Here is a 26,892-nt window from a genome sequence, read left to right as displayed (position 1 = left end):
TCTAGGAGATAACTTGATCTGAGACATACAAAAAACAACAATTTACCATTCTCACACCCAAGTTCCCAGTTTTGAATGCGATTAGCCCGATGTTTCATGGAAAGAGGTTAATTTTGAATTTGTCTTCTATACAGATTTTCTGCTTTGAAAAGTGAATTTCTACTTGAGGCATACAGGTTTTATAAAATGGTCCAGACAATCATTTGCATAAAAACTGCACAACAAAGTGAGATAGAAAATTCTTCACTTCTTACTCCATATTGGTCAGTTCGTATTTATCATACACATCATTTTCTTCTCCTGGCTGAGTATCTGAGTGATGAATTTCAATAAAAACAATATAGATCATTGCTCCAAGTACACCTCCCAGCATAGGTGCAACTATAGGGACCCACCACCAATTATTTCCAGCACTGTAAGGGGGGAAAAAAAAAAAAATTATCATTATTTGTTACTCGAGTGAATACCCTACCCTCACTATACTGTAGACCTTTCTATTTTGTCTCATACCCGTAAATGTATGACACCCGTGTCTTTCCTGCCCATGTTGTGATGGAAATGCTAAGTAGTAACCACCGGGCATGTTGGCCTATGTGCTGTACTTGCGCCTTAGAAAATACGGCCTCTTTACTGCTTGTCTGTTTTGGGGGCAGGGGATAATTTCTCTCTTGTGGAAAATGGGCTTCATTGACTTACAATGAAATGAACTGGGACATATGTATTGCACGGGAGTCTTGACTGGTGCTGTTGCCAAATGTTCATGAATAGATTTTCAGGAGTGATTAGTGCAAATGTGTGTTGCAGAAACAGGTTATCTCATCTGCATGGAGATTTGCAGGTTCAGGCTTGCAATAGTATATACAGTGTTCCTCTTGACAAGTATAATAGATTATACTTGGTTTTGAGTGTATTTGCCTTAAGGAATGTAATAAAACACAGTGACTGTAAAGCGGATTATACTTGACTAGAGTGGTCAAGATTCAAATTTCATGATGTAGTGTCTCTGTTTAAAATGTGGGGTCTTTCAGTAAAAGGTAAGTAAGCGTTTAGAAGCTTTATACACCTAGAACTTAATCTTTCTTAGAATTGTTATGTTCAGTAAGAAAGTCCAGCATATTGGTTCTGTTGAAATGTTTACATTCACTTTGCACAATTGCTAGGATTTAATTTTAAATGTGTGGATTTATGAACATTTTTAAAGAAACGAGTCCACCATTAAGAGGTATAAAACAATAAATAACAAACTCTTTATGCAGGAGACTTGGGCTTGTGGAATTCCTCTCCCTTTCCTGGACGTCCACATTCAGACAGTGAATTACTGAGTATCGGTTTCAGAGCACAGACTGTCTTAACTGTACCACTGTGTGAAGGTGTTTTTATTTGATAACATGCTGTATTAATTGAATATGTGAGTCTGCAGTGAAAACCGAGCCACCTCAATGTTAATGCATATTGAAAATGCAGAAGTAACTTTTTTTTTTTTTCTCCCATAAATACAAAGGGACAGTTTAATCTGTGAGAAGAACTTTACAGGAAGCTGCCAGGGGAGTTTTTAAACTGTAAAGATAATTATTCAGCACTCAGTTGTATAGATTTATGCAGAAGTGAACTTGTGGTTAATTCACAACACAATAATAGCACAAGACTAATCTCACAGTGCTCTGTTGATGATGATAATATTCCTTCTTCAGAAATGCCTTGGTTGTGTATGTCTTGTCTCTGGAATTATTTAGACTTTGCACTGAGGATATTGTTCTACTGACTTTATAGATCTGTTTGTTGTGGAGTCACAAGTGTTTGTTGAGCCTCTGAATTTCTGGAACAAGCATGGACTAAGGTTTTAATGAATTAATCAGCACAACAAAATCTATATCAAGTACTTGCATGTATTCCTCTGTGTGTGCCTGTGGGCATATAATGAAGGTGTTTCTTAGCAGGTTTCTCTCTTGGCTTAGTCCATGAACTGACATGTGCCTTGCTGGCTCTCACATGACCTTCTCCAGACCATGGCCTGTATTTGCGGCAGCTGCTGTCAGCTGTGCTTTAGACACCCTCTGCTAAGATGATGGATGTAAAGTCTTTATAGAGAGTGATGCCAATGCTGAAATGAGATCCGGACACAGCTGAGTTACAACTTTCCATGACACTCAATCATCTTTCATTGACACAGGAGCAAGAACTCTTCAGTGAAGCTATCTGTGCTTGTCACAAAGTAACTCATTCCCTTATACTCTAGCTTTACCCTAGCTTACAGCTTTGCTGCCAGGTTAGCAGGAAAAGGTCTGGCTGTGCCTTTGTCATCATCAGGTGTTTTTGCTGTTGGGCAGAGCAGGAGGGAGCCGGCTGTGAAAGGGAGGAGGCTTAGGCACAGACCTGGCAGGTGGCATTTTTGTTAACTGTGAAAATTACCAGGAAACTACAGCCTATAAGCTACATGGACTGGGAACTTTGGCCCATTTTAGGTGTGCAAATACATTTCTTACCTAGCCACCTGCTGCAGGATGGTAAGATAACAGTTTGCTATAAGAAATGCCAGGATAATTCAGGCATTCAGAAGCGTGGAAGGTGTCTGGCTACTGTTCTACGCTCCGGGAAGAATGCAAAATAGTTCAGAGGCCGCTCTGCCCTCCAAATCCCTGTGCAGACAATAGGTGCGTCTCCTGACCTTTCCAAAAGGCAGTTCAGGTTCGTCCGGGCAACCCGTCCCCGGGGCCGGCGGCCACGAGGTGTCAGCGTTACCGCGCCGGCGGCGCTGGGCGGTGGCCGGGCTCTGCCCGCCGCAGCTGCCGCCGGGCCGCGGCGGCGGAGCGCTGTCCTGGAGCGAGGCAAGTACGGTGCCCTTACTGCTGCCATTGCCGGTCAGACCCGGCCTCAGCAAAGGTGCAAAAGAACGCGTAATGAACCCAGGGTGAAATATTCTATGACTAGCTTCAAATGCTGATGCGAAACTCTGTTCTGGAGAGTTTCTGGCTTTCTCATTGCCATTTCATGCTCTGCTGTGGTTGTCAAAATCCAGAGTCTGCTATTTGTACTCAAAGATCTGGCTGTTTTCTCACTACAGGCAAAACTTCACTCTCCAAATTCTTAAGTTTATTAGAATACTAAGCATCTGCTTAAGAAAGACTCTTGTTTATCTCCATGGTTTTAGGAAAAATCATTAGAAACATTTGGGTCTCCAGTGTCAGCTGTTGTCTCTAATGACAGGGACAGTTGCCACCTGTGACACCTACTCCCAACAGGTTGAGGAGCGGTTTGCAGGAGCAGGCCACAGTGCTGACTACATCTATTGTGTGCAAAATGGCACTCTCTATAGGGTGCCGGACAGACACCCCCTTTCCAGCTGCAGTGTGTCAGAACAACTTCTAAAGAGAGCCTTTAACCAAAACAAATCTGACTGCACTGGCTAGGAAAACCATACCATAGCCTGTGTCAGCTGTCTTGATTCTCAGGGAAACTGCTCCTTCAGGTGCCTTTGTGTGAAATGTAGTAGCAGCAACATTTAGGAAACCCTTGCTCAACTGCCTCCTCATCCTCTGGACAACTCCACGGTCCAGCAGAAGAGCTCCTCTCCGGCCTACTTGCAGTTCCCTGCCGAAGAACATGATAAAACCAGAATTTACTGGACCTGTGAGCACGAAGAAGGGTAGAGGGGATTTTCCCCCTGTGAAATCTTTATCAGTGTTTAGAGAATTTGCTTGAGATCAGGGTGTTAGAGAGTCTCATCCTCTGTATCTGATCTGTTCCAAAGTGAAGCTTTTGTGGCAGTCCCTGGCTGCTCTGTAGGCAGCACTCAAACACTCACTGACCCGAACAGAGACACTCAGCAACCTTGTGAGATGCTTCCATCCTTACTTCAATGAATGTTCAATGTCCCTTCAGTATGTGCTATTGCTTAGTTGTCCAGCACTCCCCTCACGTCACTGAAGTTTCATGTTTAGGTCCCAGTTCCTCAGCATGCTTTTTACTAGAGAGCTTAAGCATCTGCCTCAAAGCTGTGAATTCCAGTTAAGCTGAGACACCCAAGGTTTAGCTGTGAACTGTTGCTGCATCACTTAAGTCTCCCATGCATGTGTAATGCCAGCAGAGCATCGGGCGGTCCAGGATGCCAGCTACAATTGTTCAGACTTCTCCCATGGCCTGTAACTGATCCAAAGCTTCCAGCTACCTAACAAAGCTCAAGTTCTTTCCAAGTCTCACCTGGATCTGTGCTGTGAATAGATGAGAACATCTTCCTGTTGTATCATTCCCTTGAACTTGGTTATAGTGGTAGCCTTATAACAGAAGGCAGGGAGGAAGACTTCTTCCTCAATTTATACATCCCTAAGACTGCTGTAAGCTTTTTTGGGCAGTGACCAGAGATCTTGTATCTCATTTTTTTGTTTCAATTTTTAAATCTCTTAGTTCAGCCTTCACACTGGGGATGCATTCCCTCTCTGTATATAAATCCTGAAACTAAACTAGCAAGGAGCCCATGTTGGTACAGATGTAGAGTTTTCTTGTAATTTCTTAAATGTAAATTAGTAAGACCTTACTTTTGGAGAGGAGGGGAGTTTACAGGTATTCTGTGACCAGACCACAGTAAATCAGGCTTCCAAACTTTTTCAGCAACATAATAGCCAACTTTATAATATAGTGTCATGTGCTATAATCTCTAATACAATTAACACCATAGTCAACAACTGCTTATAATTAGATAGGCATAGAGAGAAGAATCCTAGGTGTGGGATGTCACTCTGTATGCTGCTGTTTAAAAAAAAAAAAAAAAAAAAGGGCACAGTCTAATGGTACAGTGGAAAGAGCTGCTGGTGAGGAAATGTTTGGAGGAAACCAGTCTGGAGAGCTGACCTCTTGCCTGGGGCTCGCCAGAGTTGTGTTACATAGAGCTTTGGATCTGGCCCATGGCATGACTGTGTGCCCATTTCTTCTATGCTCTGTGCCTAGCTTTTTTGTATGAGAAAATCTTTGCTACTGCTCTCCTCTATTAAGGCACGTGATTTGTGTAGATGGAAGTCATGCTAAATAAATACAGATTATTTATACTTTGTGAAGTAGCTAAAATGAAATCTCTATTAACTAGAGCTCTCTAGAGGTCTATAGTACTTCTGGGGATTCCTACTTATAAATAACTGGAAAAACAAACCATACAAAAATAAACCAAAAGATCAACCTCCTGATGACAGATTATTCTTACTTGGATATCCCAGGGTGCCTCTTACACTGGATATGTGTAAGCTGTGGATTTGATGTGCAACTAATTAGCTGTGCATTTGGCCAGCCAGAAGTGTGTGTGCGCGTGCGCACACACATGCACAGGGATTTGAGAGTGTGCTTTGAAATGTGGGAAAGCGAAGGGAGCTTGCTTTCACTCCTTCACTCCCAGGCAGGAAGTCAGGCTTTTGGATCGTTGTAATTTCTGCAATAACTCAGTAGTAGTAATAGGCTAAATCAATCTGATATGTCTGTGTTTTTTACAGCACCAAATAAATATTCCCACCTAACTCTCTCACGATTTCATTTTTTTTCTGAAAGCTGCAGGATAAGAGAAGAAAGCACTCTTATATTTTCAGTGACCTTTAAGAATCTCTAATATTTTGGGAAGGATCTGCTTGAAACAATGATTGATATTAGAGATAATGCACGTTTGATTTGCCCTAGGAGCAGGAAATCCTTTTAAAAGCGTGGTTCCTAGAGGATGTCTGGCTTAAAGTGCATGAATAGCTGTTTCTGGTATGCAAAGAATTACCTATACTATATATAAGGTATGTCTTGGTACCATGTTGAATCAGGATCTTACTTCCCTAGGAAGCAATTTTAGCTACGAGCATTTTACTTTATATCCAAGCATACTTACGTGAATACTTCCATCCCCCATCCTGCAACGGCTGTGAAGAGCCTTGGGCCTAGATCCCTGGCCGGGTTCATGGCACAGCCGCTGTTCATTCCCAAGGAGCAAGTAAGAACAATTATAAGAAGTCCTACGGCAATTGGCTCCAGGCCCTTTGGTACATTGTTGTTTCTGGTGTCAAAAATAGCAAATATAGCCAGAAGAAGAACAGCTGTTGACATCACCTGGCCAATGCAAAGAAAAGAATATTGAATAAACATGTGCAGATTCCTTCCAATAATGAAAAGAGGGTCCATGGCAGCTCTGTGGATTGTGGTGGCTTAGAGCTGGTATTTAGATTTGTCCTGCTATACAGAGTAGCAAAATTTGGAACCCAGTGCCCCTCTACCTCACAATAATGAGAAGTTATGATATCTGTGCTGAAAAAGACAAGATGTGTGCTGAGGATGTTTGAAAATAAAAAAAAATAAAATAAAAATGCAACCACCTGGTGTGGAAAGAATAGAGGATTTAAAAGGCATCTCCTGTGTGAGGTCTGATGCTTTTTTACCACATTTTTTCCTATCAATTTAACAGTTCCATTTACTTGATTTTTGGTAGTTCTACTATGCAAATACAATAGTTACATTGATATCGAAGTGTTTTATGTGACTGTAGCTTACGTTGATAAATGAAACTAAATATGCACCTCTTTGTCCAGGTATTGCGTAACGTAAGGGGAAAAAAGAGTGAAGTCTACAAAGTCAAAACTGAGAAAAAATTAGGAATTACCTAAATTAAGCGTGCATGTGTAACTGTAACATAAACTCTGTATATGCTAACTAAGCCGATGAAGGAAATTTTCTGGGAATTACTTTGAAGAAAGTGCTGCTGTGCTTAAATCAAATGCTTTCTAAATGTTGACTTCGCTAATAATTAACAGGGGAGAAATAGACAAAAGGTTGGTGATGTTAAAACATTCAACTTCTATGCTGATTTAACGAACTTTATGTTTTAAAAATTATTTTTATTTCATCTGGTTTTGATTTTATTTTAAAACATTCATGGGCAAAAAGATCTTATGGAAAAGTCTGACTGATCTAAAGCAAAAATCAGAATTGTCTGTCTTACAAAATTTCAAAGCAATGTTTGGATGTTTTTGAAGCCTGATTTTATAATTTTCAAGTCCTTTACATAAAGAATTCCTGTATTCCAGCAACCCCTGTTTTTTTAATAGCTTACTTGGGCAGTGTTTATTTCACATATGCCTGAAGAAGGTAAATTGATTAGAAGTAGATAGAAGATATGAAACTTCACTTTTCACTGTTGGATAAGTGGGATTGGTGGATACAGGTTAGAAATAAAGTGGAGATTTTTTCAGATTCAGTCATTTGAAAAATAATGGATACCACAAATCTACTTGCAAAGAGAAGGTTGGAGAAGAGGCTTATGGTAGCGGAAAACTCAGTTGTTCAAGGTGTGTTAAACTGGGTGCTTAAGTATTACTTAAGGAATAATATGTCCACAAAATGGGCTGTTTTTTTATGTAAATGGTCACAGCTCTGCTGAAGTTTATGGAGAAACACTGATTTATGCTGGGGAAAACCTCTTACATATATTGCTTTGACTATATATAGAGTGCAACAATTAATATGATGTATGTGGAAAGAACAACTTGAAATTACCTTGCTTCTAAAATATGACTAAAATGTAACCCCTGCAAACAGTATTGCATTCTCATTGCTATTGTACGCAGTGATGTATGACCAAAACAGTGAGATTTGTCATACCTGTTGGAGATCTATGTATTTTTTTTACTGCCTGTTTTTACAGTTTTCGGTATGTTTAATTTGTAGAATCAAGAGAGCAAGCACACTTACCTGATCTGCAAATCCATTTATGAGAGACAGATACGGAGCTGGATATGTTGCAAAGATATGTGCTGTTGCGTTGGGTCCTGTGACTTCAAGTGTTCCATTGCTATACTCCATAAAGGCATCTGTAGAAAACAGCCGTTACCTGGTTGCACTTCTCCACAGACACTAGGCTTTCTAGGACTAGAATATACGTGATAGGTCTGTGCACTTCACATTCGCAACTGAAACCGATTGTTTTTTTCTGGATGCGTAGTTAATGGATTTGAGGTGAGGTACTAATCATACCCTCTTGTCTCACCTCTCCTCCTGTGCCTTGAAGTACTTGTTTTATGTATCACAGCTTTCAAAATGGGACTCTTTTTTCCCCTGTTCATTGCTCCAAACTCAGTGCCACGGAGCATCTTCTGATTCTGAACACAGTTGTATTATTCTGTAAGAGGTGCTATATTTTGCATGATGCCCCCAAAAATGCCTAGAATCCTGATTGTACTGTTGTGGATTCCCAGCCACCAGGAATTACTCCTATTCCATTTCACAGTTGTGCAATGATTACTTCTGGGAATGACCTCTCCCGAGAAACCTCTTCTAAAGGAGTTTGAACTTTTCACTCTGCATGGGCTTTACACCCAACTGCTATGCTAGTTGTCCAAGATGTGCAGGGAGAGGCTAGCCCCAAAACTTTGGTTCTTGGTATATTTAAGTCACTATATTTTTATACATATTGTAAAGACTTGTGTATATTGTAAATACATGTATACTTATGTTAGTATATTTAAGGCATATTTTAAATAGTATAACATGACTTCCGTGTCGGAATAATTTGCTACCTTGGCAGGTGCTGAAATGTTAGAAATAGAAAGACACTAAGATGAAGCACTCAAAAATTTACATAGACATGAATAACAAACGTTATGCCTTTATTTCACTAGTGGACCCAGTGATGAGGTGATATTTATGAGTAAAGAAACAGCTCCCTGTCTCCCATGGAAGTCATGGTGAGGACGGTTAGCTTCTCCTGAAGCTAGCAGACAACTCTATTTCTCCTTGCTCCCTGTTTTTTCTAGCTTTGCTTAAGGCCACAACATGGGTGCAGAGAATATATAGTTGTTTACCTTGGTCAGGCTCTCTCATTTGCAGTGTCAGATTATTTTGTTGCATTTAACTACTACGAAGAAAAAGAAAGGATAAGGAAAATTTCTCAGCTGTGAATTACTTGGACGCCTTTAGAAAGGCCTCATGTTCAGCAGCCTAGCATATCCATTCCCACATTCTTTCAGGGATACTGCTGAAAATGAAAGCACCTAGCTCAGATATTTCTGTGTGGGGAAAATGGAGGTGTTGAGCTTCTTTCTTTTTTTTTTTTCTACCAGTGAGTTTTCAGTTGACTTCAGTGAGTACAGGACACTCCTGCAAGTTGCAGGAAGGAAAAAGTACAGAAGAGGTTTGGGAATTAATAACAAGAGGAGGGCAAAGTACCTGAGCAGAGATAGGGATATGAGAAAATCTTACACTCCTGAATAACAGGAAGAAGTCTCTAACCCTAGCCCCAAGTTCCCTGTCTTGGCTCCCCATCCTGCCACCACCCTTTGGCAGAACACTGTGAATCCATCCCTAACCCCATGTGCATGTTGATGTATTGATGCATCCTGGCCACAACCCTAATCCTGTCTGTCTGGCTTGAGGAGGACTTAGATTCCGATGGAAATCCTGTTCTGGAATCACACAGTTTCTGAATTCTAACACTAACCTTAGAACCACTCCCCAGCCCCCAACCCCAAACAAACAAACCGCACCAAGCCCAAAAGAGTTACCACAGTTCCTAAAGATTCTTCCGTTCATGACTACTGCTGGTACTGAGCACTTAGCTGATACACAATTAGGCATTTCCCGTTTCAGTTTTTCTCTGTTGCGCCTAGAGCCAGCACTGTCTGCAGACATAATGCCCATAAGAGAGGCTTTGGAGGAGATGGGCTGGAACAGTGGAAGCAGCATTTGGGAGTAGGTGATTGAAGCAGCTGGTCTGAGTGGATTCATCAAGGCAGGGAGTCTGTTACTAAGTTTTTCCCTTTGTGGCATGCTTTGTAAAAGAAACATGCCTCAAGGATGGGGGTAATCTTTGTTATATAAAAAAAAGTAAAAAAAAAAAAAAAAAAAGTGGCCCCTTTATCACTCTACCTGGAGTTTGTTGTCTTGGAGAGCTACCTCTAGGGTGGTCTGAAGTTTAGTCACGAGGGACTTGATCTCATATCCTGTAACCTCAGTGAACAATGTTGGTGATACTTGCCTACAGGCACTTGGATCAGGTCTTTAATGTTTCTAATTTGCTTGGAAGATGAATGGCTCTATATCCTGGCTATTAAGTAATTTAAAATCCTTACTGAGAAATACATGATCTCAGAGTATCTGATTTCCCATGAATAATTTTTCTAAATTTCAGGACGTTTCCTGGACTATTAGCGTTTCAGAAAAGTTGTAGGATACCTGGAATGTTTGAGCCTTTTTTTTCCCCTTCAAACTCTTTATGCTTCTTCCTTTCTTCTTTATGGCTTTAGCTTCAGTCCTGCCATTAGCCCTGTGTGAACAGAGTCCTCTGCCTGCTTGGCATTATTGAAAAATTGGGGCCTTAGAGACTGCCTGACCTCTAGTTTGTCCTGTGAGCATGTCTAAGGTGTACTCACCGTAATAAATCCCAAAGACAGCCGCTGCTCCAACAAATGCTCCCAGGAGTTGTGCTAACATGTAAATTGGTAATTTGGTCCATTTTAATCTTCCAGTCACGCACATGGCTAATGAAACTGCTGGGTTTATGTGACCACCTGAAAAATAAATCACGAAAGAAGGCATATGGATGACTCTCATGTATAAGAATAGCTGAACTATTTGTAAAAATGTGGGCACTTTTGAGCACGAGACTAGTACACGTTTTTCTAGATGTTACTGTGCAATTAGATGCTGACTGCAATTAAACTGAAACAAGTTGGATGAAATTGGTGGGGAAAGCCAGTACGCACCAAGATCCAGCTTCCCTCTTGATGTTTGCAGACTGTGCTGTTTATCAGACTGCTGTCCTGCGGTATATAATCTATAGATCTAAAGACAACTTTTCTAGAAAAAGCTTCAATATGCCCTATCAGTTGTGATGGGAGGGTCCATCATTCTGCACATTTTCTCTCTCTCTTCAAGGTCTTTTGGCTTTTTGTTTTTAAGGGAGGACTGGGGCAGAACATGCACTCAGTTTAGCAAATGTGTATTAAGATTAAGGATTATTACTGACTTGATCATATATCTTGAGGCAGATCTGGAGTACCCTGGGTTTAAGTCATGTTTATGTCCCCATCTTCAACCTGGGATTACGTAGGAACATAAAGGAAGCATAAAATAATGTTAGCGCTGTCCAGCTTCATGCTGACTGTTGGTGAGCTATGCCCAGATGGGATCTGGGGACACCAGTGTGTAGTTCTTCATGGCATGTTTTCATCAAGCTCTTAGACCCTCCAGAAAGGTCCACAATAAGGAAACTGATAAAGTAACTGTGCTGAAACAGAGTTCTAATTCCTGTGGAATTTCCTTCCTCTGTACTTAGGAGTAGCTACACCTAAACTCACACATGGAAAAGATTTCAGCAACGTTGGAATTTTGTGACAATTTTTGTTGCTAAAATAATTTATTATTATTTCACATGCTAGGCACTTTCCTCAACATCTTTTATCAACGTGGAGAAAAACTGTTGAATGCATCTGGAGAATTCTTTTTTTTTTTTTAACAAATATCTAGTTGATATTTACTTGGCAATTTGTATTTCTTAAGTAAACAGATGAAACAGTACTCCAGAGTAAAAAATACAATAAACCCCAAATTTTGCTAGGATGTAGCAGATCCATTGCTTACCTTCCAGGTAAAGTCTCATTTCAGCCTGCATGGTTATCAGAAAAAAATGGCCTTTGTCTTTAATAAAATAACTAAAAGAGCATGACCTTTGTCTGTCAAAGGCTAGTGATGGAGAAAGGGCCTCTGTGTACAGTTTCTGTGTTTGCTTGCACTTCAGGTCAGTGAGTCATTATCTTATGAAATCCAGGCACCTTTGATACATAATGAACTGACAAACACAGATAACGAGCTGGATAAAACCTTCTTTGTATCATTTTCAAAACTCTGACCTAGTAGCACCAGTCTTGAATTAATTTCGAATTCCTCACTGTGTGTCAAATTCTTCAGCACAGAGCAAATAGATGGATGGCACCTTATTTAACAGCCCTTCATGTGAATTTTGATAAATTGTTGTCTTTTGTTCTTTACTCTGGCTGGAATGAATAATTTTCCTTTCTTTCAACACCTGATATTGTTCCCCACCTGTATATAATACAGGGTGATTATGATGGCCAGGACAAGTCATAATAATATTAAAGATGTCTGATTAACATTAAATCTGGAAAAGTCTAGTTGATGACTCTCGTGCCAACATAGGTGAGTTAAAAAATTCTTGGTTCCTGTGCCCCTGGTAGTTTCCTGGTTAAAAAAAAAGTCCACTTTGGACAGTGTGTTCCCCATTCTTTTGTTGTTGCAGTGATCACAGTCATGAGTTTGAAATGTTCAGTTGGAATAAATGGTGGGAAATTACCTAGGCATTGAGGAAAATTAGATGGAGAAGAAGCAAAAAGGGTAATTTTCCTCGATAAAAGAGCTCAATTTCACTAAGTGTGCAGACTATATATTTTATGTTACCATGAATTTACAATTTCATAAAGAACTGATGCAAATATTTTAGCAGTACTTAAACATGAGACTTCGTGGCCAAAGAGCCACAGAATTTGGTAACAAATTCCATATAGGAACTGATATTCTAAAGTGTCCACTAGTAATCATATGTTGGATAGTCACGGCCTATTGAAATATCTGTTCCTATTCTTTCACAGAGAAAATGTACTGCATGCAGGATCCTTTGTCATGGGAAAAACACAGGAAGCACAATACCGCAACATCTGCAACCGCTCTGCGCTTCTGGGATATAATGGAGATTAATATCCCTTAAAGATGCAAATGTAGGACAGGTTAATGTCTTTACAGGTTTTTTTCCTGCTGCTGCATTAAAGAGTTTACCTGCCTACGTGTAAACCAGAAGCTGTAGTTTAAAGTTATTCAAATAATAGGAATGTACTGCTGAATTAACTTTTTGTGGTATTAAGGAACCATTCTGCTCTGTTTCAATGACAGTGACAAGTCTGCCTGTTTTTCAGCCTGTTTTCTGCCTGTTTTCCTTGAGCACTTTCTAATGTGAACTTAGAAACCTCCTCATGCGTGGTGTCGCCATAAAAAAATTTGTAAAAGGGAAGAGAAATGGCCACAATAATTTCTGCTATGGCAACTATTTATAGTGGTCTAATTATACCTAGAGAGATCTGCCCAGATCGACTTTACCCTCTTTATGAAGGGTAAGAAATGTCTTTATGAGAACTGGGGTACAAGGGCACCATTGGCTTTAAAAGGGCAATATAAACTCCATGTACAACGTGGAGTATTGTGTATTATAATACACAACACCGTTGTGTATTACAACCCATCATTTTCTATTTTAAAGGGAGAATGTAAATGTTAGAAGCAGTTATGCTAATGTTTCTGACATAAATTTGGCCAAACTGAATGGTGGAAATAGGAGACAAAGCACCATCCAATATGGCACATGTAGACACTGATAAGTTAGCCCAGCTACAGACAAGACAGACATTCCTGACCGATATATGAGGAAATGTTATAGGAGAAACAAAGGGGCAATGACAGTACACTGACAGTGTATCACAGAATGTATCTCTAGTGAATCTTTTTGCTGTTTCTGCTTTCTATGATCTGCTGCTTCTGCAAACAAGCAGACAGGAGCAGACTTGCTACTATCTGTCATAGGACATGAAGAGATAAATTGCACTCTGTAAGGTGAACCCTGCTCATTACACCCATTAGTTGGTCATTCTGCCTTCTACCTAACTGGCAACCGTTTTAGCTGTTGACTGCTGGATTCTGTAAGCTTTTCATGGTTATTTCCTTAAATGCAGCACCTGTGCTGCCCAGGATCATCTCTATTGACAGAATTTTCAAAGCAAGACCACTTCTGGTTTGCACAGGCCACTTTCCATAAAGGCTAGAGGTCTGCCAAGATTTGAACGCTATAGTTCAGGTCAGAATTGGGTGGAAGATTTTGTCAAACGCAAAGCATAGAAGGAAACAAGAACACAGAAGATTTACTAGCAAAACTCTGATGCAGACTCTGCAGTAATGGTACTTGCTATTGCTACATACATAGTTGTTTATACCATGAACTAGAAGTAGTTTAATAAACTTTAATTTTTAATGTCTTAAAACCGTGGCAATAAATGCTATGTAAGAAAAAAGTAACTTACCAGAAACTCCCCCAGACACATACACTGCTATGGTGACTGCCATCGCAAACCCAACCGATACTGTCATGGGCCCACCATGGGCTCCTCGGCTAAGGACAGCCTGTCCCACACACCCACATCCAAGTGCCTGTGTTTTAAAAGGGAAACGTAAAACCATGAGCGTGTCTGTCAAATGTTTTTGGTTAGTTTGCAACTCCTGCTGCTGTCCCGTTATAGCTGAAAACGTTGTTAAATATTGAAACAATGCTAGAATTTGAGATTAGAACATGTCATTGTTGCCTTTGTTGCAATGAACATTTGCTCTTTATTTTCCTCTGCCCTGTGACCAGGAAGAATGTCTGCTAATAAGGACCTCTCTTTCCCCAGAAAACAGTTTTCAAGTACAATAATGGGATACAGATCAGAATTTGGAGCCTAGATGAGATCTCACAGCCTCTACAACAAATCTCTGCATTTGAAAGTGAAGAAGGAATTAATTCTGTGTGGTAAGTTTTCAGTTCCAGATTGTTGCTATAAGCAATGAAAAAATTGCTATAAAAGTTATGAAAGATAGTTCAAAAAGCTTTTAATGTTTAATGCTGAAACTCTGGAATGAGACAACTTTCTGGAGATTAGAGTGTGTGATACTGTTATGCTGCCTTGATATCATATATAGCTCCATCAGACTATTTCACTGGCTCTGCAGCTTGAACAATTAGCTGAAGTGGGGATACCTGAAGAGTTCACATTGGGGTATTCTCAATGGATTCAAACTGGCTTCCATTTTATGTTGGTTCCCCTCAGAATGAAGTTCAGCAACACATTTAAATGTATGTTTAAGATCATGTTTATTCAGCTCTAAAGCTTCTGCTTATCTTCAAGCATATGTGTAGGTCCTACTAAAGTTGGTATGAAAGATTTTCAAAGGTACAAAAGGCCTTCAGCTTAAGATAGACTAGACTGATCCATTTCTACCAGAAATCGATTTGTGTCTTTGAAAAATCTCCTTTTTAAATATATGCCTAAGTGTCTTGCTGAGTAAGGACCCAACACTCTGTGGAAGATATCAGATAATATCTATAGGCTGAAAACTTTTGCTTCTCTGCAACTGTGAGTAATCTGAATCATACCATTTCTGGGATGTGACTAGATTTATCTTGAGCAACCTTAATTACTTTGATGTTAAGTTGGAGATATATGTATATTACATGTATATTCCTCTTTGATGTTACATGGGAATCTGATTTTTTTTTTTTTTTTTTTTTCTTCCTATAAAATCATTCCATCTTAGCCAGTGCAGTTGCTTTGGTTAATCTCCTTGTTTTGCTTTAGTGTTCTGCCATTACTCTGTGTCACCAATGACTGTATCACAAATATTCTTCCTAACTATGCATATTTGAATATACAAAATTTAGTTCTTTTAGAAATGCTTATTTTCAGTTGCAAGGCAGTTGCATTCGGAAACTGCAAAATAATGGGAGAATCTCTCCTGCCTCAGAAATAGACTGTACCAAAAAGATTTGGTGATTGAGGTTCAACAAGCAAGTCCTGCTAGAATAGATGCAATCTAAACAGGCAAAAATCATACTTTTGTTTCCAGTATTTCCCCAAGGGTTTTAACTAATACCAAAATGTGACAGCAAACCTCTCAATAAAATTATGCTTTTAACCAGCCTTGCAATGCAGACAGTCTCTGTTATAAAAGTGCCCCAAGACTGTGCCATACACCCAGGTGCAGCTCTTGCCTTGAGGTTATAATCACACAAGCAAACAAAACACTGTCTGGTGCCAGTGTGTTACGGCTGTCGGGTTACATAAGGGTGGGGTGGTGTTAGATAGCCGTAGTTTATTGGACTATATAGTTGAAAGTTACAAGACATATTCCAAGCTGCAGCCAACTGCTGTGCAATGGATGACATATGCTTATGTCAGGCATTCTCTCATTGCTGTTAGTATCCTGTATCTAGCAATTCAATCACATAGAAATTCAAATGGTAAGTACAAATGCACATATAGATATAAAACAAACAAAAATTTTAGTTGTTCGCAGATGAAATTACATGGGTTTTTTTAAACTTTATATGAGACAATTCTACTCATTGTGTATTTATATGTTTAATATGGAAAGAATGAGTATGCTGGAATTTCTGAAGCTTAAGATTAAGTCACAAGTCTAGAGGAGGTAGAATTAGCATGGTCTAGCCTTCATTTTCCAGACTTCTCAAAGGGAGTATTCCAGAAATCACACCAAGCAAGATTTAGTGAAAGATATGGCTCAGACGTGGAGCAAGTTGTAGGCTGGTCTGGGGCCTGGTGTACACTAGTGTGCAGTTTGTATTCAGGCAAGCAGTTACATCTACAAGTATGCACTTGCGTTCTGAAATGGCTTAGACAAAGTTTAGCAGATGCAAAGAAAAGGTCATTCTTTTGAAAATATTACCCCTTTCTGTAAGGATGATGAAAAAAGAATATTCTTTTAGAATATTCTAGAATATTAGAATATTCTATTAGAAATTATAGAGTAGGATAAGGGACAGTAACCACATCTGTGTATATCAACTACAAATTCACAAGAAGAGGGAAGAAAATAACAGGGAGGCTGTGGCCTCCCTTCCCTGATTACCAGAACTGAGAAGAATCATACAGAAACAGATGTGTAGTCCTCTTGCATAATAGCTTTCGCGCTGCACGTCATAGGGAAATATGCAACTCCAGATGCTCCATTTTTGGGCTAACCAGTCTCAGAAAACTGTATCTACAAGCAAGAAGGCATACAAGCCAGCTTGAACAGAGATGCACTGGCTGCTTGCTCGGTGGATGTTGGTAAATTACTACCTGCTCATGTACGATGAATGAACGCTATTGCAGCCCCAGTCAGTGTGTGCCCATTCTGGGATGGGGAAACTGGGAACTGAACCTGCGAATCTGAACCACATCATGGTAATATTTTCTCCATCTGCTGTCATCTTAAGAAGGAGAGAAAAAAATTTTCTCATACCTAGTGTAGCTAGGTTGACATAACTGGAAACTATCACCTAATCATGTAGTTATGAGTAGCAATTTAATACCCTGTGAATCTTTGCTTGGCTGAGTTAAGAACAACTAGATATCAAGTTGTAACTAAATATTCTAAGTTTCTAGGCCAAGTTCAGCCATCAGCTGCACCCACACAAACTCTTTGATTGAAGCCCATGGAGTTGACGGGAGTTTAATTTACAGTAGAATATAGACAGATCTCTCTATCTTATCTTATGTTACCAGGTTTTCATCTTAGCAGTTGTCTATAGCCTGATCTGCCTAAATTTACTGGATTAGCTTCAGTACTGACTTTTTGTTCACAAAGTAATTAGATTACTGTCATAAATAACATGTCTGGGTGTGGAATAGCTGTCTGCACATTCACTGCCAAAAAACTTGCTTCATAGACATTAGATCCTTCTCTTTGTCTTGAGTAACAAGGCTAATGTTAGGAAAGGAAAACAACTGGTCTCCAATGAGTATAATGTCTTGTTACTCCCTAGAAGCTTGCAGAACTTTATCCCACTCATCAGAGAGACTAAAGATCATTTTGCCTCCATCTGTGCTATTTTCCAGATTTTTGCAAATGCTTGTAATAGCTTTTTTCAGTGTAAATAGCATTTCCTGCAAAATCTGAATCCAGAATTTAGGGAATCTATTTTTCTACATGGCCTGTAAAGTTTTTGACATCTTGAAGCAGAATGCTTATATAAAAAAGGCTGCTTCTTATCAAAGTGTGCATTCATAGCAATACACTCTGTAACATTAAAAATGCAGTCAAGTCTGCTTTTTAGCAGCCTGGAGACAATGACATGTGTTTTGCTATATCTTGTACATCACCAGCTGCCAAGCTGTGGTGAGTTACATACCTACAGCGGGGTACCATAGATGTCCCTGCAGGCAGAGTATGGCCTCAATGGCCGCACAACTGATGATGCTCTACACGAGTACAAGAATTCAGTGTGTTACTAGGAATAGAGAGTCGGCAGTTACAAAAAAATCACGTTTTAATTATAAGCTGTACACTTGCAATGAAGATATGCTAGAAAAATAGTTCAGAATTTCAATTTCAGACAGTTTTCAAGACAGAACCATACTTAAACAACTGCAGCTAATTGTGAAGAATCTCCAAGGATCCCTCCACCAATTCACAATTTTCTGTAAGGATGCCTTTGTTCAGGGAAGGCGGCAACACTGCCCCTTTCCCACGCCACACTCCCACCAATGTTCTCCTACTGTGCCCAGACAGGAATTTCCTGCTAGCCTGCAATTTGTCTGCTCCCCTTTTTCCGACTGGATGGACCTGCAGTACTGCTCTGGATGCTGCTGCACGTGCATATGTTCCTGTGCAGTGCTGTGAAGGGGATGCGCTCTCGGGGTCAGTGCAGTGCATTAGGCTCAATCTGTGTGCCTGCGGTGAGTGTCCTTCTGCTATCCTAAAGTTACCTGTTCCGAGTCTGCGGAAGCAGAGTGATATCACTGGGACAATCAAGGACACGAGAACAAGCCCTGGTATTTCACTTGTTAGGGAAATCTCTGTGACTTCTCTAAGCAGCCAGATTTAGTACCACATATTTAGGCCTTTAGAGGCAGGGATACAGGCAGGAGGAGTCAGAGGCCTCTGGGGCTTGGGAGAAGTGGTTGCATTTGCCCTTTACTGCACATAGGGATTTTGTTGAACAAAATTGCCCATGAAAACATTAAGGGGTTGTTTGCGGTTTTCTGTAGTCTTGTACAGTTCCTCCTGCCCCCCATTAATACTTCCATAAACAGTTACTTTGGCAGTTGCTTAAAAAAAGTAGTAAATAAACTTTTCAGAGGCTGATTACTAAATTGATGGTGTCCTTCTAAAGGTGTTTAACTTGGAGTGTATTTTAGAACTCACTTTCATTTCCAATCTCTTATTTTTTTTAAGCAGACTTGCTTTATGAATAATCTGCTGCATTTCATAATAAGGTGTTTTATTATGAATAAGAAACTCTTTCCATACAGAGCTATATTTTTGCTATGTTTGTGTATTATGTAGGGCCTGATTCAGACTGGGCTTCTAAGCGTTCCTTCAATAGGGACAGTAATGCTAACAGCAACAAAAATAGGGACACATTACCAAAATTCAGGGCATTAACTTTGCAAGAATTCAAGTTGCAGGAAACTCCTGCCAGGAAAGACCAGTCTTCATCTAATTTCATGTTTAATATTTGCTATCTTATGTTAAATCAGATAGTACTTAAAAATTTTAAGGTGAGATAAAACTACAGCCTACCAGTCAAGTAATTTTTAAATACTTTAAAAACACATGGCTCTTATTTTATCATTAATTAAATAGTTTGGTGGGGGCTGGGGGGGATTTCTGTACATTACGATTTAATCAAACTTGGAATAATAAGAAGTTGCTATATCCGTTCTCCTGATGATCTCCTGGGACACAAGCAATATCCTCTTGGGTTCAAATGGATTTCCCTTCATTTTTTTCCAACTTGCTATCTAATAAAATAAGGGTTTGAAAAAACCAGCTTATTTAGTTAATTAAATAGTATAAACATAAGCCTTAAAATGATTGCCATTTTGAAACCATTTTTTTTAATGGCAGACAGCATTACTACTTGGAGACATGAATGTAAATTTAATAAGGCTTTGGATGAATTGTGTGTATAAAGCTTTTGAAGCATATAAAGATCTGGTTCAAATTCCTCTGTGGGAATAAATACAGTGAAAATATTGAGGGACAAACTATGCTGTGTTATATAAACTGATGCTTTTAAATTTTTATTATTGCTTTTGCACATGCAATAGGAGACAAATAAAAGCTTGAAATCACCTAGAGAGAAAGCAAGGGTCTGGATTCTCTCGTATTTTATTATGATTAATATTGCACTCTTCATCCTGAAATGCTAAAATGCTTTTCCTTCCTGAATTGTATGGGGCAACTGGCTTGAGTCAGTTTCTTCAATGAAGATTATTTTTATTTTCTTACTAAGGTTTAGAAATTCATCAGAGAAAGGAAATGAAACATTTCATATTCAGATACAAACATTCAGGAGTGGATCATGGCCCTTTGCAAAGGGGCTAGGAAGAAAAGACTGGGCAAGAGAAGAAAATCTTACCTAGTACCTTCTTGAGGAGAAAAAGAGCCTATTCAGGTGCTGCTTCCCTTCCAGGTTACTTACTTATTCTTGAGCCGAGATGTGCTTCTCTGCTTTGCTTCCTACACCAACTGAAAAGATTAAAATCTTTCTAAGCTCTTAAAACGTGCTTAGTCTGTGTAACAGTGCTCAGGGGTTTGTACCATTCAGAGAGAGTGCAGGAGCAGGCATTGCAGTTTCTGAGAAAGAAGGTTTTCTGTTCTCTCTTAGGAGTGTAAAGCGTACATGTATCTTTTCTTTTCCTCTTTCCTTTGGGTGCAGGTGTGGATCTTTGCTGTGCCCGTATGGTTGGAGGTGCATGGTTCTGAGCAATTAAAGCCTCAGTATGTTCTCTTCCTAAGCTGTTTTCTGTTGGAAAAAAAAGCTGAATGCTTTTAATAGCAAAGCAGCCTTTGAGGAATGGGTTAGAGGAACTGAGTCAAGTTTGCCTTGAAACCAAACCATGGATTGGAGAACTTACTAGAATTCACTTTTAGCCAGTATGTTTTGTTTAAGTGTTGAGGTCACAAAGATATAAACTCACTGTATGGCATGAACTTTTTTTTTATGGCATTATCTTTTATTCTGTTCTTCAACTGTTTATGACAGTTTTAAAAAGTTATTACTTTTATTACCTTTTTTATTTGGTGAAACTTTTGAAAAAACAGCCTGTAAATTTGTCTATAAAACACAAATTCTAGTTTTCCAATTGCAGTTGAATGTTGGTAGGATGCAAGTCTTCTGTGAGACTTAGGGACAGTGCCTACCCTTCAGTCCTACAGATGCAAACTTTCTGAAAAAAATGCATCTACAGAAAAAGGTCTTGGAAAATTAGGTTCAACTTACTGGAACCTCTTGGTTAAACAATGAGAGCTGAGTTTGCGTTGTGGCTGATGTTGCAGAGATGAAGATAATTCTCTTTTAAAACTTTCATGCAACACAGAACATCTGAGTCACCTGAAAGTTTAAAATGTCATATACCGGAAAACTTCAGTTTGTACTGAAAACAAAAGATTTCCTGTGACTTTTCAGAATTATTTGCTGTAATAAACATTTTGGGGTGAAAGAACAATTAGGCAACCTTCCTTTCAGTTCTTTCACAGTGCTAGCTATTCAGCTAAATTAAAGAATGACTTCAGGGAAACAGAAGTGTTGTCTAGAGAAAAAAAAAATTGATTTTGATAATAGTAAATATACAGAAATAATACAAGTGTGCAAGAACACCTCCTTAACCTCAGCATGACTAAGAGTCTTCATTACCTCTTTGACTTCTGCTTGCGGTGCTGATTTAATGCAGTAGCAAGAAAGAGGAAGATTCTGCACATCTTCAGCAGGTTCATTAGCAAAATTTCATGCCATCAAGATATATGCAACTGGTACATTTGCAGAAACAGAAGGGACTCTGAGTTGGTGACGACAGGGAAAGGAAGCATCTTATTCCCATAAAATGGGCAGTTTTGGTCTGGAAGTGCAGGATTAAATTCTATAACATTAGATTCATGAGTGACTTCTATTATTTATTGGTTTCACTATAGTACTGCTGCTAGAGACCCTAATGTATGGATCTCTGACATGAGGGCTACTTTTCGGAGTGCAAACATTGCTAAGGCCCATGGTATTTGTAGCATTATATAATATTTAAAAAGCTGTTGACTGATATCAAAATACCAATCATAAATATGTTTTAATAACCTTTTTTATCAAGCTTTCACAAACTTAAGTTCACTGTTCAAGAGCTAATTATACAAGATTCTGTACTCCAGGAAATTAATTGCTGATGGCAAACAAGGTAGCTATTAGAGGCTACTGCTATTTAATTTCGTACCTTAAAACTCGCTGTAAGCAATTTTATTATATACAAAGAGTCCTTCTTTGACAAAAATTTAGAACACAGAATTCATCTTTGTTTAAAATGTCTAAGTAATAATTTTTTATTAAATGCTAAACACTTATTTAAGGACTAAATGATCAAAAGCTATATTTGTTTTTCTGTAATAACATCAAGTAACGAGGATTCTAATGCACGTTTGGAGTAAGGGATATATATTACTGTACAGTGTTGTAATTAACATGCACTGGTATGTAGGGCCACAAAAAGAACGATATGGAAAAGTTGTTTAAATTTTAATCTTCTGGACTGAACAAATCCATGAAATGTCATACTTGAAGATTTTTCAGGCAAGGCTAAACTCCCCAACAAAGCAGGAGTGATAAATTAAATAATGATCAGAATTAATGGTCAGCATATGAAAACAAGACAAAAAGATTTTGATGAGCAAAAGCCTTCCTTCTCATTAGTTGGACAATTTGCAGCGTGAGGTGTCATGCATTCAGTTCATGCTCATGCACTGCATCCTCTATGCACACACAAACATTTGCTTCTGTCGGAGTTTTGCAAAAGGCTCACCACCTCCTGGTTACTAAGCTTTGGGATAGGAATATATATACTACCTCCTTGTCTTTATATGCTAAATAGAAGCCTGTGTTCTGTTTCAGCAATGAAGTGTACACTGCTCTGGACTTAGGAGACACGGGCTCTTGTGCGGTTCCTTTCTGGGAAACTGTTTAGTAAGATGCTTGTAAGAGTGAAAATGAAATACAAACTATGTTAGGTGAGCAGTAGCTGGTAAAGGAAGGCATGTGTGCCATTTGGCTTCTCTTTTTGAAATTGCTCCAATTCAGATATACTTAATGGCGTAAGCCAGAGTAAATACCATTTTGTTTGAGAGCAATGCAGCCAAGTTCCAAAGGGGAAATATGGAGAGAAGCACGACTAAAGGCAGAGAGGCAGTTGGATAGGTGGGTTCCGGAGAGACTCACTGAAAAGTCACGTAAACCATCTCTCTGGTGCAGCATGGCTTCTTGACTCTCTTGTTCTGGCACCCAGATGTTGTTCCCAAGAGGAAATGTACTGAAGCAGGGGACATGCTGGAAAACAAAAAGCTCTCCAAGAGAGCTCTTTCGCAAGGGAGGCCTCGGGGGCAGCCCCAGCTGCAGAAGGCTGAGGCTGTGTCAGAGGCCGGGAAATGTGTGCACGCACTGACCTCTCAGCTACCATGGTACAAACAGGCTGGTGTTCTCCCACCTCGGGGACCTGTTGCATAGGTGTAGGCTGGAGGGACCAGTCCCACAAGTTGGATCCAAACACACTGTGAAATCCACACTACTCGGAATACATTTGCTGGAAAACGGTTGTATCCTTTTCAAATATTCATTGAAAACTTTATGGGTAGATTGTGGGTTTTTGTGGATATTTATACTAAATTACAAGTGGCACAATTAAACGTTGCACGTTGGGGGTTTACCATGTGACAGCACCAAGAAATTGCCAGGAGTTCACAAGTCTGCAAATACAAATACCCAGCATAATGCATGTTCCTCATGGCCTGTACTGCAAATGTAACTTAGTTACGTAAAAACTGCATCACTCCATTTGTTTTATAGAAATGGCATAAGAGGTGAAGTACACCACTTTCTCAGCTTGGTGGAATCTTATAAAGTGACTATGATATAGATCAAGACAGTAACCAAAAGCTCAGTGTAACCAAAACCACGTGCAATTTGCATTTGGTTGTGGGCTGTACATTTTGGGTTTTCTGCCCCAATTCTTGTTCCAGAGTGTAATTAGAGAAGCTGTGCTATGCCTTTGGGAATAATCCAAGGCTTGATACCGAAAGAAATACTCGTTTCCCCAGCACAATATATGTAAGAATAAAATACCCTAATCACCAGCAGGATTAACCAGACAGGCGACAATGGCAGCTCTCTGTACCATCAGATCCAGCTATACAGCAGGGCACTTCCAGGTTCCTAGGGTTTGGTGCTTTGGTAAGCAGAGAGAGGCTCACAGACTATGTATTATCAAGTTGTGCAGTGCAAGCAGCTGGTTCAGAGACTCTGACTATGGACATCTCGGGAGGATTACTTAGGAGTAGCTCCAGTCTGATTCACTGGACTGAGCATCTATTAATGGGCAGCACATTCCCTATTATTCTGGAGACTCACCTTCCACATTAGTTTCATCTGAAAAGAATTCGGTTTAGATGCTCTGAGACCATGCTGCAAGGCAAACCACAGCGTATTAAGTAGGGATGACCAAGAGATGCTATCCAAACTGTATACCCAGTGACTTTCTCAAGGTTTGTTGCCTCAAATCTGTTCAACATTGCAGGCAGAGCCCCTCTCACCCCCAGGTGAAGGCTTGTTTTTTTGCCTGATGAGTGATTTCACTCTCTAGATGTCCTGAAATTAATCTTACAGTTTGTACATTTTCCAGTTTGGAAAATAATGTATGTTGCAAGGCTTGAGAGTTACCAAAGATGGTAATTTAAGCTCTTAACACTATGTGGTCTGTGATGATGTTTTCCAGAAAAAAATAGAAATAGGTGATTTGGGGGGACAGAATTTCACCTGCCTAACTTCCTGAGGTGCTAGGGTGGTCGCAGATTTAGGTATGGTCAGTTAGCATTGTCTTCCAGACAAAGCCTGTGGGTCCCTGCCTTGCTCCCTGGTGCAGGTGCTCCCCACAGGCTGTAAAACCCATCACAGTGACATGAAATGGCTTTCCGCAAAGATCTGAATCAACTGTGCCATAGGCCCTGAACCCTTGCCTCACTTTCACTTTGCAACAGGATTAAGACATAGTAATAGGGTGGTGGAAGAAAGCTATCACTTCTTTTGCATATGTGGTGTTTGTCCTTCAAGGATTCCTGCCCTCTGACTTACAGGGTGCCCCTTTCATTAGCTCCAATTTAAGCTAAGAGTTTAATATTTATCTGTTCTTAAAGAGAAACTATTTACTAGCTGACAGAGTCTAAAAGCAATAGCAATAAATAAGAGCAGAAAAGTCAGTTTCTTCACAATAAACACTTTGTAATGCTGCTAACTTGCATAGTCTAAACATAAATAGAGGTATGCAAGCACTGAGAAAGCTGCAGTTTAATTCCTGTGAGGCTCTTCTCTGCTTTAAGCCAAGGCTGAAACTAGAAAGGGTAAGATAGAATTGAGAAACTCAGTCAGATTCTCAAAAATACTTTTGTAACGTCATTTTCCACTATATTCATACGGTGAATATACTAGAAAATGGTCTCTGGGTTTGCATTTGCTTCTAGTCTTGTGCAGCAGGACATTAAATAATAGCATTTGCGGTCTAATCTGCACTTTAATACATTTTCTTCACTTGCTTAATTGTATTAATGGAAAGAGGAGGATGATCTTGTGGCGAGGGCAGAGTACTGGAAGTCAGGTGATCTGGGTTATATTCAGACTTCTGCCTCAGGCTTCCTGTGCAGCCTGCTGTAATCAGGTTTGCTAAGATATAAAATTAAGATAATGACATTTCCCCTCCTTACCAGGGTGTTGTGACACTTAATTCATTAATGTTTGTAAAGTGCTTTGTGCTCCTTGCTTCTAAATGTGCTCCTTACTGTAATAATGTCTTATGGATGGTATTAAATTTGAGAATAATGTTCCTTCAGTGCCTGTGCACTTCGGTTGGCTGAAGTGTAGTAAAGACCATTATTTTCATGTATTTTATGAGCTACTGGAATTTTTTAGATGGCTTACTTGAAACTTAGCTAATACAGTTACAGTTATAGAATACACTATGTCAGTACTATGCCTGCTTCTTATTTTTTTTCTGTCTTTTCACTATGATGAAATACTTAGCAATGAGCAAGAGTGTCTTGTTCAGACTAAAAGGAGGAAGAAAAAGTTTGGCATAAATACTCTGGTTGCTTGACTTCCAGCTCTGCTACTGAGGCTGCTCTCTACCCTGGTAAATCACCAAACAGCTTTGTGTCCCAGTGTAAAATGCACGGAAAAACTGAGCAAGAAATTAAGTAAAAAACCTGGGGATGTGAAAATGGGGAGTTTTGGTACTTAGCTAAATTGTAGCAGAACTAGAGGATCAAGCAACTGTATAACTTATGTAGTACAGTTATAAACAAACCAAAAAATAGTTAACTTGCAAAATCTCTGAAGGTTTGGCAATGCAACTCCCCATAAATTCACTACAAATCACACAGCTAAATTTCTATGTTGTACAGGAAAATAACTCTGCTAAAATTCTCTCGATGTGCAGTACAGTATGTTAAAGCAAATTAAAGTTGTGCACAGAAGTGAAAGTGGAATAAGCAGCTGAGCTTTTTAAAAACAAAAGCAAGAGTATTATTAACATTCATTGTGCATATCTGGATGTTTCCGAATGTGGTAATTCACCGAAATTCTGCTCCTGTATGAAATCAAATATTATTAGATAATTGAAATACATAAAGCTATTTGTTTTTAATAGCTAGTGATAATTACATCAGGTGAAGAAAGGAATTACAAACTTACCATAAATAGAAGCAATTCATTCACGGCTGTACAATGTTTGTCAGGCAGTAACCACGCTGCTGGTACAGTACAAGAAAAAGCATACATGTCCCCTTACAAGCACTGTCCAACATTAGATTAGTAGGAAGAAAGGAAAGCAGCTGACACTTACTATCAGTATAAAAGTTCCCAGGAATTCTGAGAGGGCTTCTTTAACCAAGCTGTTCTTCAAGGCAAATTTCTCCTTTAAACTCCTTTTGTTTTTCAGGCTCATTTTGGCTTCCTCTATTGCTCTGGTGCCCTAGTTACAAATACACACAAAATTTGTTCTGTATTCGTCCCTGCTTCAGCTGAACTTTGACACTTTT

General features: G+C 39.4%; 1 protein-coding gene across 1 annotated transcript; it reads right to left on the bottom strand.

Moving 5' to 3' along the window:
• Positions 1-235: 235 nt before the first annotated feature.
• AQP9 (aquaporin 9) lies at positions 236-26,798 on the bottom strand (the record flags this gene model as incomplete). The annotated part of the gene is made up of 6 exons (XM_082005456.1): positions 236-413; positions 5,852-6,069; positions 7,705-7,823; positions 10,380-10,517; positions 14,091-14,217; positions 26,697-26,798. The coding sequence occupies 6 exons, from the start codon at positions 26,796-26,798 to the stop codon at positions 251-253; spliced, it is 867 nt and encodes a 288-aa protein (XP_081861582.1). The 3' UTR covers positions 236-250.
• Positions 26,799-26,892: the final 94 nt, after the last annotated feature.

Source organism: Phaethon aethereus, assembly GCF_964289735.1.
Source record: "Phaethon aethereus genome assembly, chromosome: 12".
Lineage (NCBI taxonomy): Eukaryota > Metazoa > Chordata > Aves > Phaethontiformes > Phaethontidae > Phaethon > Phaethon aethereus.
This window is presented reverse-complemented; position numbering and strand designations above follow the sequence as displayed.